This window comes from Xiphophorus maculatus, chromosome 24, assembly GCF_002775205.1.
Source record: "Xiphophorus maculatus strain JP 163 A chromosome 24, X_maculatus-5.0-male, whole genome shotgun sequence".
In the NCBI taxonomy this organism is placed as follows: Eukaryota; Metazoa; Chordata; class Actinopteri; order Cyprinodontiformes; family Poeciliidae; genus Xiphophorus; species Xiphophorus maculatus.
Genome location: NC_036466.1, coordinates 14075167 through 14088001, shown reverse-complemented (window position 1 = coordinate 14088001; position 12835 = coordinate 14075167). Strand labels below are relative to the sequence as shown.

Here is a 12835-nt window from a genome sequence, read left to right as displayed (position 1 = left end):
CCGGAGCCGCCGTCGTGTGGAGCTCGCTCGACCCTCCCTGCTCAGACAATGAACCTTCTGCCGCCCAGGCCCCGCCCCTTTGGCCTCACTGGGGGAGGTGGATAATCTGACTCTGGATCAGCTGCTGCAGCTTTCATTCATCACATCCATCAGGCCGCCTGCTCAAAGGAGCAGAACCGGGTCGGGTCTGGCTCATTAAACCAGCCAGAGGTTCTGATGGACCCGACTGCATTTTTACTGCAGATTAAATTTAAATTCATGTTAAATTTAATCTCATCATCTTCAGATTAAAATCAAACTGATGAAAGAAATGAAAGAGTTTTGATGGAGGAAACTCCTGATGTTCTGTGGATCGGCGCCCTCTGCTGGAAACTCACTAAACTAACAGGAAGACTGGACGCACCGTCCACTTTATTAGGTACACCGTTTAACAACTAAATATTTAACTACAACTTAAATATTAGCTCTGAAAATATTATATTTCTATCTATATATAGCACCATAAATATTTAGTTCTGAGTTGGTAGATTTATATAAACATAATTATTTTAAAACTAAATGTTTATCCAAGCTAAATATTTAGTTTATTAATTAGATATTTAGTTCTGTCAGAGCTAAATATTCAGTTTAAAAACATTTTAGATTTAGTTTCAGCAGCAGCATCTTGGATCTTAATGAAACGAAACAAAAGATTGGATTCTGATGGTTCTGGAAGTTTCCATCATACTTTATTTCTCTTCTGGTTCTGGTTCTGGTCCAGGTCCAGGTCCAGAGCCCTAAGCCTGCCGTGTTCTGGTTGAGCAGCAGAGGGCGCTGCAGCAGCTTCCAGACAGACTCGGAGCCTCCTGGATGCTGCGGCTCTGCGGCGGCTCTCTGCGGCGTCGCCATGGGAACGCTGCTCTCTCTGCCTCCCGGCTGCCGATCCGCCGCGGCGGCTTTGAAGGAGCCGGCGGAGGTTCCTGAGGAGGAGGAGGAGAAGAAGAGGCGCTCTGTGCTGCTGCAGGCGCTGCGCTGCAGGAAGCGGCTGGCGGCGCTGGGCTCCAGGGGGAAGTCGGCCCTCGAGGGCCCCAAGGTCAGAGCGCGGCCCCGGCAGGAGGAGCAGATGTGCATCAGGAGGCTGGTGGTTCAGGTTGGTACCGGCTCAGGTCAGTCAGGAACCAGAACCTGGTCCCGTCTGATGAACTCTTCTTCTTCTTCTGCTGTCTGAAACATGCAGGCCTCCACAGGCGAGCTTCTTCACTGTCTGTCCGACTTCCTGCGCCGGCGCTGCGTCAAGCTGAAGGAGTTCCCGTCCAATCGGATCGTCGTCTGGCTCAGGAACGTGGAGCGAGCGCTGCTGCTGCAGGGCTGGCAGGTCAGGTTCTGGTTCTGGTTCTGGACCGTCTGTTGTTGGTCTGACCTTTGGATCCGATCTACTGTGTTCTCCAAGTTTCTGAGCTCCAAACGTCCAAAATTCCCACCAAAAAATGTTTCAATTCTGAGATTAATCTCAGAAATTTTCTAGAAAAAACTTTAAAATTTCTGAACTCCAAAAGTTTAAAGATTTTAAATTTAAGATCTTACAAAATGTCAAAGTTTTTCTACAAAATTTCTGAGTTTTTTGGTGGAAATTTACTCCTTTTTCTATCTACAGTGGCATTAACAGGCTGTGGTACGTTGAACCGTTTCCACCGTCTCTCTCTGCAGCATCAGGGCTTCCTCAGCCCGGCCAGCCTCGTCTTCGTCTACCTGCTCTGCAGAGACGCGGTGGACGAGGACACGGCCTCGGAGCAGGAGCTCCACGCCACCTTCCTCACCTGTCTCTACCTGGCCTACTGTTACCTGGGCAACGAGATCTCCTACCCCATGAAGCCGTTCCTGGTGGAGTCGAGCCGCGACGTCTTCTGGGAGCGAGCGCTGGAGGTCATCGAGCGTCGGAGCGCCGACATGCTGCGCCTCAACGCCGAGCCGCGATTCTTCACCGAGGTTTTCCAGGACCTGAAGAGACACAGCGGCGGCGGCGGCGGCGGTGGAGGCGGCGGCACCCAGAGGACGACGGACCAGCGGATGGACGATCTGGACTGAGAGAGCCTGACCCACCTAGGGCTGATGCAGCTTCCTGTTAAGGTTCCCATGGCAACTACACCCGTACCAAACTCTCAGGACCGGTTCTGACTCACCAGAACCTCCTCAGGTACAAATAGGTCCAGATGAAGGCCTGGACGGATCCGTCTCTGGGCTTCAGAACCGGACAGCAGGACACCAGAGTACACTTCATCTGAGTCTGGCTGTTTCCACACCTGATGGTCCGGTAGACCCGGTTCTACTGGAAATCAAAATGCAACATTTGCTACATTTTCAGCTGGTTTGGTTCTTTCAAACTGAACTGGGTCAAACAATCCAAACTAGCTGAAAACCTGTTCCCCTCCTGGCCTGTGGGGGCGCTGAAGGAAACGACACTAAAGACACTGAGCAAAACTTCCTTCTTCACCAAAAGGAACCAGATGGAAAGATGTCAGATCATATCAGTTATTAGTCTTTGGCTAAAGACCATGAGTCGTTTCTCCTGCTAGCGCTGGCTAGCACGTTTGTTTTGGTTGCATTACCCAGAATGCCCTGCGCTGTAGTCCACTTCCTGCTTGTGGAGCCGCCTGCAGCCCGCTTGGCGTTCACATTCGAACCGAATCCAGACCGAGGATGGATGACGCATTCTCACCTCCCAAAACGAACCGTACTTTGACTAGGTCAATGGACTGGATTCGGATTGAAGCGGATTAAACAGGGCTGGTGTGAATTCAGCACAAGATTACAGCGGATTACAAACAGAGCACCAAAACCCGAAGAACAAAACTATTTATTTACCCAAACAAACACGGATCTGTGAAAACTATGCAGTAGATTTATTTATTTTTCTAGCCTGTTAGCTTAGCATAGCTTAACTGTAAACAACTCAATTTTTATCACCGCTATGCTAAATTACTTACCAATGAAAATGAATGAAACATTATAGACTGTCTAATTAAACAACCGTTTAAATACCTCCTTTTCTCATCTATGAAGTTTTAATTTGATTATTTTTAATCATTATTTACATCAACCCACCAAATGGGACTAAAGATATAAAATACATGAGCTGTAATTTCATGCATTTGCATGTAAATGTTCATTAATATGTAATGTCCCATTTTATAAAAATAAACTTGAAACAATCAACAAAATATATATCAATGTTTTTTAAAAAACAAGAGGAGGCTTTCTGCAGTTCTCCTCCCAACTCTTTTTACTTTAGTAAATTAAGGATTTTTTTTTACATTTCCAACTAAAATAATTGAAATAATTATTTCTAAGAGCTGTTGTTTACCTTGAGGCCTGTATATTTGATTCATTAGTCAAAGTCCAGCTCTAATTTTCAACAAGTTCAAGATTAGCAGTAGCCATGTAGCCTGATGTAAAACATTTAGTCAAATGTTTTAATTATTGTTGTCAAACGTTATCAAACACTCCATTTTGAATCTAAAAAACCTCAGAAATATAGAGAATTAATTCATTTAAAGTTAAAACTCAGTTTCACACAAATACAAACATTGTAGCATAAATGTTTGGCTGCTGAACTGGACCGTTCATGGCCGCCATCAAGCTAATTTCGTGTTAGCATCTCCACTAATCTTTTTAATAAACATTAAATTACCGAGACACATTAAAACATACCTTTATCTTGTCTTTTTTCCATTCTCCTTCTTTCTTTTTTAATCCTTTTTAATCCTTTTTGCGACATTGTTTTGCTAACTTTAAAAAATATATTCATCTTTCACCGCAGCTCATGTTACCGCTGAAGCCTGATCTACGGCGGCCACCAGGGGGAACCCAAGAACAATTTATTTTTTTCTTTTTGCCGATATAAAGAATCATTTCTGAATACATGATCAAATATAGATTATTGATTTTTCTGGTGGCCCCGGGGCCTCAGCAGCCGCTTACATATAAATAACGCAGCATCCGGACTGTAGTTCCCACTATGGCCACCAGAGGGCGACAAACCCCGCTCTGAATATAGAGATGAGTTTTAGAGCTGCAGCTGGTTTCTGACTCCCACTGATGTTTTTAAAAATAAGCTATAATTGATCATGATAGTAAAACGTAGATGTTTTGCATAGGAACGAGTACCGGAGCTGATGACAGAAATGAATAAAAACAACACAGAGAATAATGATTGTTTTCAGTACCATGTATTTCTAAAAATAAGTAAGTGAACATCATAAAAAACTAAACAGAAATATATACACAATACTGAAGTGAACTTTCAATATTAATGTGCACAAGGTTTCCTTAAGATGCCGAAAGACAGTCACAAATTTCCCCATTAAATGCTCAGTTTCCACTGCATTAAACAAACAGGACTAGTAAAATATCATCCTGCTAGTTAACCAGACATTTTTAACCAGTAACTCAATTTTTCTCAAGTTTAAGTGTCATATTAATATTACACAGCATGCATTTAATTTACCAAGTTAAACTCAACATAGAAGGTAAAAAAGTTAACAACTGCCAGCTAACCAATTAGCATAAACAAACATTTTATTCACAACTCACCAATTGAATGTACAGTTCAGTTCATGACAAACTTCATGGCTCCAGACTCACTGGGTTCAGATCTTAAACATATTTGTGTTGTGAGCCTTAAAGTGCAGAAAGAACAAAAAGGATGAAACAGGAAGTAGTTTGGAAGTAGAAACCTGTTACCAGCTGAATGAATCATGTGATTCTGATGACTGTCAAATTAAACATAACGGTGATGCATTTAGAGGAAACGGCCTAATTAAAGGCTGATTTTACCGAGTTACACGTGGAAAGTAAAGATGACAGAAAGCAGGTTCAGAGATGTTGAATAAAAACAGATAAATTTACTACAAGAAACATCTGAAGAGTAAAAGATTTCATGGTGGAGTGATGATGCCAACCAATCTCAAGCAAGAAGGTTGTTGGTTCAATTCCTGGTGGATTTTAGAAAGTGCTTTTGTTTTGTCAACTGTTCTTGAAGTGAAAATTGAAGAGTTAAATGCGCTAAGACTCTGAAAGAGGAAGTGACATCACAGTTTCACGTCAGAGCGTCAAATAATGAGTCGTTGGACTCGGCAGACATGAGCGGCGTCATGTCGATGGAGTCGCTTCTGTCCCTGTTTCCAGGATCTTCATCCTGAACCTGCTCTCCTCCTGCAGAGACAACGGACAACGATCAGAAGAACAAAGAAACAAACTGCAATGAAACATTCAAATTCTGAGAACTTTGACTAGACCATTGGTCATGAACCTGGGATGAGCGAAACATTTTCTCCATTTCTCTGTTTTTGTAAATAAAACAGGAACGAGGCGTAAAAAGCTTCTGCCTGTTTTACTAAACCAACATTCTCAATCTGACAGTAATGTAGATTCAGTCGGACTCCTGTGTGTCGCACATCTCCGGCGCCATCTTGGTAGGCAAAGTGTAAAGCATAGAGGACACACAGATCCAGGCCAACCGACAGAAAAGATTATGAATATTATTTATTATAAAGTATTTCCACATTTCTGGATTTTCTACCCACTGAATGAAAAACAAACATGTTTTAATCAAAAACTGACCAGGCACACAGCTGCAGGTTTTATTAGTTTCATAAGAGTTTTATTAAAAGAAACAGATTTGGAAACATTTTCTTTTGCTTGATTTTATTATTTTTTAATAATAATTCATTATTTTTGTATGAATTATTGTCATTTTAGTCTTTAAAATACCAAAATTTCCACTGAAATTTGATGCACTGCAGACTAACCTTTGTATTTGAGCAGAACCGTGGTCCACGCCACCAGTTTCGTTTTCCTCCAGACGCCACACCTGTAGCTCTCTGCGGCGCCGGCTGCGGGTCGGCTCAGGGTCAGGCTGATGTCTCCTGTTTGCAGCAGGTCTTCATTCATCTTGGTTCTGGTTCTGTAGTGATGGTCCTGCTCTTGCAGCTGATCAGAAAGGAATCTATAAACATGAACAATCACCACCGGTTTCGGGTCGTAGCGCCACCACACTATTCTGGCGCCTTTAAGGAGATCAGGTGCCACTTTGAACGGCAGCTGGACTGACTCCGCCCCTTCCTCCACCTCCACCTGACAGTCTGAGAAAACAAAGATCAACAAAGATCAGCTGCTGCTTTTCTCTCACTCACTGATGTCTGTGGATATAAAACCAAACGTCACTGATAAGATTTCAACAACGTTTTCCTCTTTTACTTTAAAGAAATACAGCTGATCTGCTTTTTGGGGGCTCGTCCGGGATAAACAGAGAAACATTATAATTCTTCCTGTTCATTAATATTTGTTGTGATATTTAATATTAAACAAAAATTAAACTCATTTAAGCTTTTGATAAAATCAGTCAGTATAGCAGGCGTGTCCAAACGTTTTGTCAGATTCCACCCACTGACCTTCGACCTTGAGCTGAACTTGCTTCTTGTAGAGGATGTTTCCCTCCTGGCTGAAGATGCTGCAGGTGTAGATGTTGCTGTCTTCGTAGGTGAGGTGTTTCAGAGTCAGAGTGAGGTCTCCAGTTTGTGTCCAGTCTTTGTTCATCTCGGTTCGGTTTCTGTAGAACCGGTCCTGGTTCTCCAGACGGTCAGAACCGTCCTGAAACACGTGTACCATCTGGTTTTCACTGTCCTTCCACTCAACTTTACAAGACTTGAACAGCTTGGCTGAGGTGTGGAAGGGTAGCAGGACTTTGTCTGCACCTGAATCCACCTCCACCTGTTGGACTGAGAGAACAGCAAAAGCTGATTACCCAGAATGCTTCAGGAAAGTCTGAGTTAGATTGAGAGAATGTGAATCTGCTGTTTTAGCTTTTTAAAAATGTTGTTGAACTTCCATGTTGCTGAAATGTTCTGCACTGATAAACCTGAGAAGGAAGAAGTGTGATGAGTTCATATGGCAGCTTCCACACGCCTGAACATGCTGAGGAATGCCACGTGTGAAAGCGTGTCTCTGCGAAGAAGACTGTTTCTATGTGTTGGGAAAAGCTCCAGGTTGTTTAAAGATCAGCATTGATTCTTCTGGATCAGCAATATGAACTCCAACATGCAAAAACACAAAATACTACCAAGTATTTAGCCTAGTTTATAGTGAAAATATATTATTACACTTAAAATAAGATGAAATTAATTTACAAGTAACTTTTTGGAAAAACACAGGAGCTTGTTTAAGTCAATAAATATCAATAAATATATTGAAGAAAAATTATAACTTTTACGTGGGAAATGATTGGTTATAAGTGAAACAATCTGCCAATGGAATTAAAACTTTTTCCTCAATATTAAGGAATTATTTACTTAAACTCCTAGATTTGGCTGAAATGTTACTTGTAACTTAGTTTCATCCTATTTCAAGTGTAGCACAATGTTTACACTAGAAACTAGACTGGAATTACTTGCTAACATTTAGTTTTTGCAGTTTTATCATAATACTGAATTTTAATAAAGGCGTCTAAATGTTATTAAAACTATAAACATTCCATTTATGGTAGAAATATTGGTGATAAAACTGAAACACCCAAAGACCAGATCGGAGGACAGAGTCATGTTGCTATGGTAACTGTTGTAGCATAATGGCAACCTGAGAGAAGAAGAGCGGCGGCCATGACGGTTGAGCAGCATTGATAATGGACATCTCGGTTTATGTGAAACTCTGACCCCAACCCATCAGCTGACCTTTGACCTGCAGCTGAACCCGTCTCTTCATCAGGACGCGTTTCCTGTGGCTGTAGACGCGGCAGGTGTAGGTGTCCGTGTCGGCGCCTGTGGGGATCCTGAGGGTCAGGCTCAGGTCTCCCGTCTGCAGCGAGTCGACGCTCATCTTCGTCCTGGTTCTGTAGAACTGGATCTGTATCTCGGGGACGCTGTCGTGGTTCTGGTAGACGTGGACCTTGTTGCCGTGGCGATCCGTCCATTCCACCCTGGCGTCCCTCGGCAGGCGAACGTTGGTCCTGCAGGGCAGCAGGACGAACGGCTGACCGGAGTCCGCCTCGATGCTTTTGGTGTAATCTGAGAGGAGAAGAAGTTGAGCTTCACAGGAGCCAAAACGATTGAAACGATTTGAACAAGTCAAGAAAGGTCAAATTCTGACCACAAAACAAAAACAATAAAATTTGGGCATTTAGAAATGACCTGTCATTCTTTTAATAAGGCAATAAAATAAACATTTAATTGGCCTGGAAGTAATTTTAACTTTTCAGTTTTTGCTCACAGGACAAAAAGTTTGGTTTAGATCATAAAACAGAAATAAAAAGTCATAAAACCAACATTCAGTCACCAATTGAGAAAATTATATTAATCAAACATGTTGGTCAATGTCTCCTTTATTCTGGTCCAAATCGTCTCTACCCAGCTGGGTTTGGATCTGAACTCGTGGTGGAAGTTTGTTCTGGTCTCTCTGACTCACCTCTCCTGAAGTTGTGCCTAAAATACCAGCAAACGCCTCCAGAAGCCATCAGAACCAGAACCATCAGAGAACCCAGCAGGACTCTGGTCCACAACCGTTCTGTGGAGAAAAATGAGCAACATCTTCATCTGCGAGCCGTCAGCTACTGCAGCAGCAGGTTAGCTCCTGACCTTTGACCTGAGGCGTTGGCTTTGTGGAGGTTTGCTTTGTGGAGGTTCTGGGGTCAAAGGTCACGTTCAGGGTCAGGTTTCCTGTCTGCGGAGCGGTGGTTGTGGTTCTGTTGAGCTGGTACTGATCCGTCAGCTCATCTCCCCGTGTTGTGTTAGCGGTGGGCAGGCTGAGGTTGGATCGGGTCCAGGCCTCGGTAGAACCGTTCAGAACCAGCATCTGGACCGCAGGAACCAGCAGGGACACTGAGCACAGAGACGGCTGTCATGGCAACGGGCTTATGAAGCAGCAGCAGCAACAATGTTGACGTCATAAAGCAACAAAAACAAAAGATAAATCTGACTTTAAAGCTTTTATGGAAAATATTTATTTCCATATTTATTAAAACTGTTTCCATGATGTCACAGTCTGTTATCATACAGACAAACTGTGAAAAATTAAATAAATCAAGCTCCTCTGTGTTCTCCCAGTGCTAACTGGAAACAACCAATCAGAGACAGGAGGCGGGGCTTAGCGCTGTCAGTCAATCTGGTGTGGCGCTGCCAGCTTTTCTCTGAATGCTAAAGCTAGCTAGCATAGCCACTGATGACAGCTGATAAACAATTTTCCAGTAATGGTAAGTTGTTTCTCCACCATTATCACATTTAGCACCTGGTACATGAGATTGATTGGCAGCGCTAAGCCCCTCCTCCTGGCTCTGATTGAAGTAAAGCACCAGAAACAACCAAACAGCAGCAGCAGCTCAGAGTGGAGATTGATCTTCTCACAGATTGTCTCATGATAAACTGTCATGACGGCTTCAACAAATATCTAAAAACATTTTAGAAAAGTTACAAACTGCAGCTTTAAATTTGTTTATTTTTCAGACGGATCTTCTTTAAAATATCTTTAAAGTTTTTATTGATACAAAGGAGCTTTTTGAGTCTCATTCCAGTGTCTTTCAGCAGCATGTCAAGATATTTCTCCATATGTTGATTTAATTTTGGGAACATTGAGCATAATGACTTGTGCTAGTAACAAATTGCAGATATTTATGGACAAACACATAAAAAACTTTATCATCTGCATAGAGATGAACGTCTGAGCTTAAAGCTGATCAGTAAACTTTTATATAAACAGAAAACAGCGCAGCTGACAGGCAGAGGTTATGAAAAATGATTTTAGATCCTGAACTCAGTCTGTCAATATTTACTCCAGTTTCAGATGACATCATGAAGTACAGCGGACCAATAGAAAGACAGGAAACAGGCAGGAGGCGGGGCTTATTTAGTCTTCAAAGCTTCAATCAACAAAGAGACTAAAATATCCAAACAGTCTCACTGATAAACTTCAGCTCCAGCAGAACTGGACCCAGAAGAACCGGATCTTACCGTGCAGGAGGATCCAGAACATTTTCTTCTTCCTGTCAGAACAAACGGATCAGAAACCTTCTGGACTCATTCTGGTGAAACTCTCTGCTGCTCGGCGGCTCCACATGATTCTGAACCGGTTCTGTTGGATCCAGAAACGAAAATGTTCACCAGAACCAGTTTGTCACGGTTCAGATCCCGCCCCCTCCATCAGCCTGCGCTCCGATTGGATGCTGGTTGACCTTAGAGCCTCGGGTCGAAGCTGTTCCTGCTGAAACAAGAGAAGAAGAAAAACGGCTTTAAAACGGACAAAATGCTGAGAAACTGAAGATTTATTTCTTAAATTGTTTGTTGTTTTCATGTCTTCAGTAATATGTTAGATATTTTAATAAAGGAAACTAGAGTAATTTTTGTAGAATAAAAGTCTGTAAAACCTGTTGATGCAAGATAAAAACACAGTTGCTGAATTAAATAAAAATATTTCCAAAGCTCTGTTTGTGTTTATTATCCTCGTTTTAACTCTTCAACTGTAATCAATGATAAATACTTTGTTGTATATAAATATACAAATATAATTTTTTTGTCTGTAAAACCTTAAATTAATCATAAATTTGCTCACGACTGAACATGATGGATTTTACATTAAGTTAAGAAAATTATGGATTTCAGAATAAAACAATGTTTTCAGTCAGAGGCTTCTTCACATCGTTGTAACACAGACTGCTACAGAAAATCCTTCCTACCATCAGCCTCTACAACTATTTAAAAAAAGATTTAAAGTATTTTTGAATTTTTCAGGGTTTTTTTTTACTTCTGACAGCTGAAACTCAAGCAGAGTGACCCTTGACCCTAGGTTGAAAGGTAGGGGATTTAATTGACCTTTCAGAGATTCATTAAATCAAATTAAACTTTTATCAGATTCTGGTGATTATTTATAATTTCCAACAGATTTAGAATAAATCATTGGAATATTTTAGTTTATACTTTCTGACCCGTTTCAGCTGCTGGTATTTTTAATTTTTTGTTGCTTTTTGCTGAACAAATAAAAACTATTCAGAACGTAAATTATTCCTGAGCTGAAAAGTCCAACGTGACCCAAACGCATCGTTCTGAACGTCTTTCTTCCTTATGGAGAAACTGACGGTCACTGAACTGGTCAGCATCGCCCTCTGCTGGACAAATTACAGAACTGCATCAGTTCTTTACTGAACAGTTGATCTTTGGAGAGAATAATTAACGCTCATATTTAGACTAATGTGATTTAAACTGTCTTATAATCAAAAGGTAGCACACAAATATGCTTACAGAGGCACAAATACTCAGGCTGAGAGAAATTATGGGATGGAGAAAACATGAGAATAAATACCTGACAGGTCCAGAGCACCTAAACGCAGCTGAAGTCCGAGGAAAAGTTGGGAAAAATGCTCAGGAATCCTTCAGGAACTGCTGATCCAGAACGTTGTGAGCCGCTACAGACGGGTCGGAACCACAGGAAGAGAAAGCAGCTTCAGAGCAGAGTTAACACTGTAAACAGCAAATCATTAACAGATCCAACATGATATCAGAACCGAGCCAAACTCTGGAAGGAATCAACCAGGAAGTTGATGACTCAGCAGAAAACGGTTCGATGCAAAAATAACATTTATCTTAAAACAGAAACATCAATATTTTCTGCTCAGTACATTTTCCCAGTTTCCACTGGAAATGGGAAAAATTCCCCATCATATGAAAACAAATTGTGGGTTTTAAATTCCATCTGATATGTTTATGAATCTGTGCTTTTGTTTAGAATGTTTTTAACATGGTTTATGTATTTTATGTTGTTTTGAGTTTTTAAATTCCCCCTTTGGGAGCCAGTCAAGATGCTGAACTGAACTAAATTCATCAAGTTAAAACAAAACCTCTTTTGCTTTGGCCATATTTCCCCATTTATTGTAAACAGAGTCTGATTTCTTCTGACTTTACTTTGGTCCCTGAACGTCTCAGAGTTTTATTTTCACTTTCCTCATTGCGACACAGTTTGGATTCGCCCCATAAACCTCAGTCTGTGGGTAAGAAACCTAAAAGTTCTTTCTTTTTGAGTAGTTCAGGTCGTTTTAAGGCTCGTTGTGATCAGAATCAGCAGAAACTTCCGCTCCATAGTTCCCAGTAACAGAGTCCCAGCCAAACTGGGAGGGACTGGTGAAAATCTGCCTGCAGGACAGATGGGCAGCCTGGAGCTGGAAAACTTTCACAGGATCCATAAATATTTATATTAAATACTAACAATGTTGAGGTAAAACATTAATCATTGATGAGAATTTTAACATTTCATTGAGAAATGGAACCCAAAACGTCACGTGAGTAACTTCTTTAAAAACGTATTTTCAGAAGTACTTTTACTTTTACTTGTGTAATTTTACTATGACGTATTTCTGCTCTTACTACAGAAACATTTCTGGATTTTCTACCTGCTGAATGAAAAACAAACATGTTTTTTCAACACGCATGAAGTTTTAAAGTTTCACAAGTTATTTAATAAAATCTGGAAACATTTTAGTTTTCCTCATTTTGTTGTTACTTATATGAATTATTGACATTTTTATCCTTAAATACCAACATTTTCACTTAACATTATTACATCTGAAGATGTAATTTTTCAATATTAAATGATTGATAATTTGATCAGTCACTCAGTACAGAAATAATTGTAAAAATATGCTGAGTATGATCTTTGGTCCTCTGCCAGCTCCGACTTTAATCAACAGAAGTCATGAAATAATCAGGGATTAAAAATAATGTAATAATTTTTCATGTTCTACCTTGAATGTTTCCACCTCTGAGTTCATTACAACCACAGACTGAAATGATCTTACTGGGATTATAGTTCCCATAACTTTAAAGTA

General features: G+C 41.0%; 2 protein-coding genes across 3 annotated transcripts; one reads left to right on the top strand and one right to left on the bottom strand.

Moving 5' to 3' along the window:
- Positions 1-220: 220 nt before the first annotated feature.
- On the top strand, positions 221-2588 carry LOC102223068 (cyclin-dependent kinase 5 activator 2-like). The gene is made up of 4 exons (XM_005812145.2): positions 221-418; positions 761-1129; positions 1217-1354; positions 1687-2588. The coding sequence occupies exons 2-4, from the start codon at positions 887-889 to the stop codon at positions 2062-2064; spliced, it is 759 nt and encodes a 252-aa protein (XP_005812202.1). The 5' UTR covers positions 221-418; positions 761-886; the 3' UTR covers positions 2065-2588.
- Positions 2589-4188: 1600 nt separating this feature from the next.
- On the bottom strand, positions 4189-11513 carry LOC111607632. 2 transcript variants are annotated; one of them, XM_023329772.1, is made up of 8 exons: positions 11317-11513; positions 9972-10221; positions 8604-8846; positions 8434-8532; positions 7704-8036; positions 6429-6755; positions 5787-6119; positions 4189-5190 (listed from the first exon to the last, which is right to left on the bottom strand). In XM_023329772.1, the coding sequence occupies exons 2-8, from the start codon at positions 9991-9993 to the stop codon at positions 5075-5077; spliced, it is 1473 nt and encodes a 490-aa protein (XP_023185540.1). In that variant the 5' UTR covers positions 9994-10221; positions 11317-11513; the 3' UTR covers positions 4189-5074. The 2 variants fall into 2 exon arrangements, with proteins under 2 accessions (XP_023185540.1, XP_023185541.1); XM_023329773.1 differs by having other exon boundaries at positions 9972-10218.
- Positions 11514-12835: the final 1322 nt, after the last annotated feature.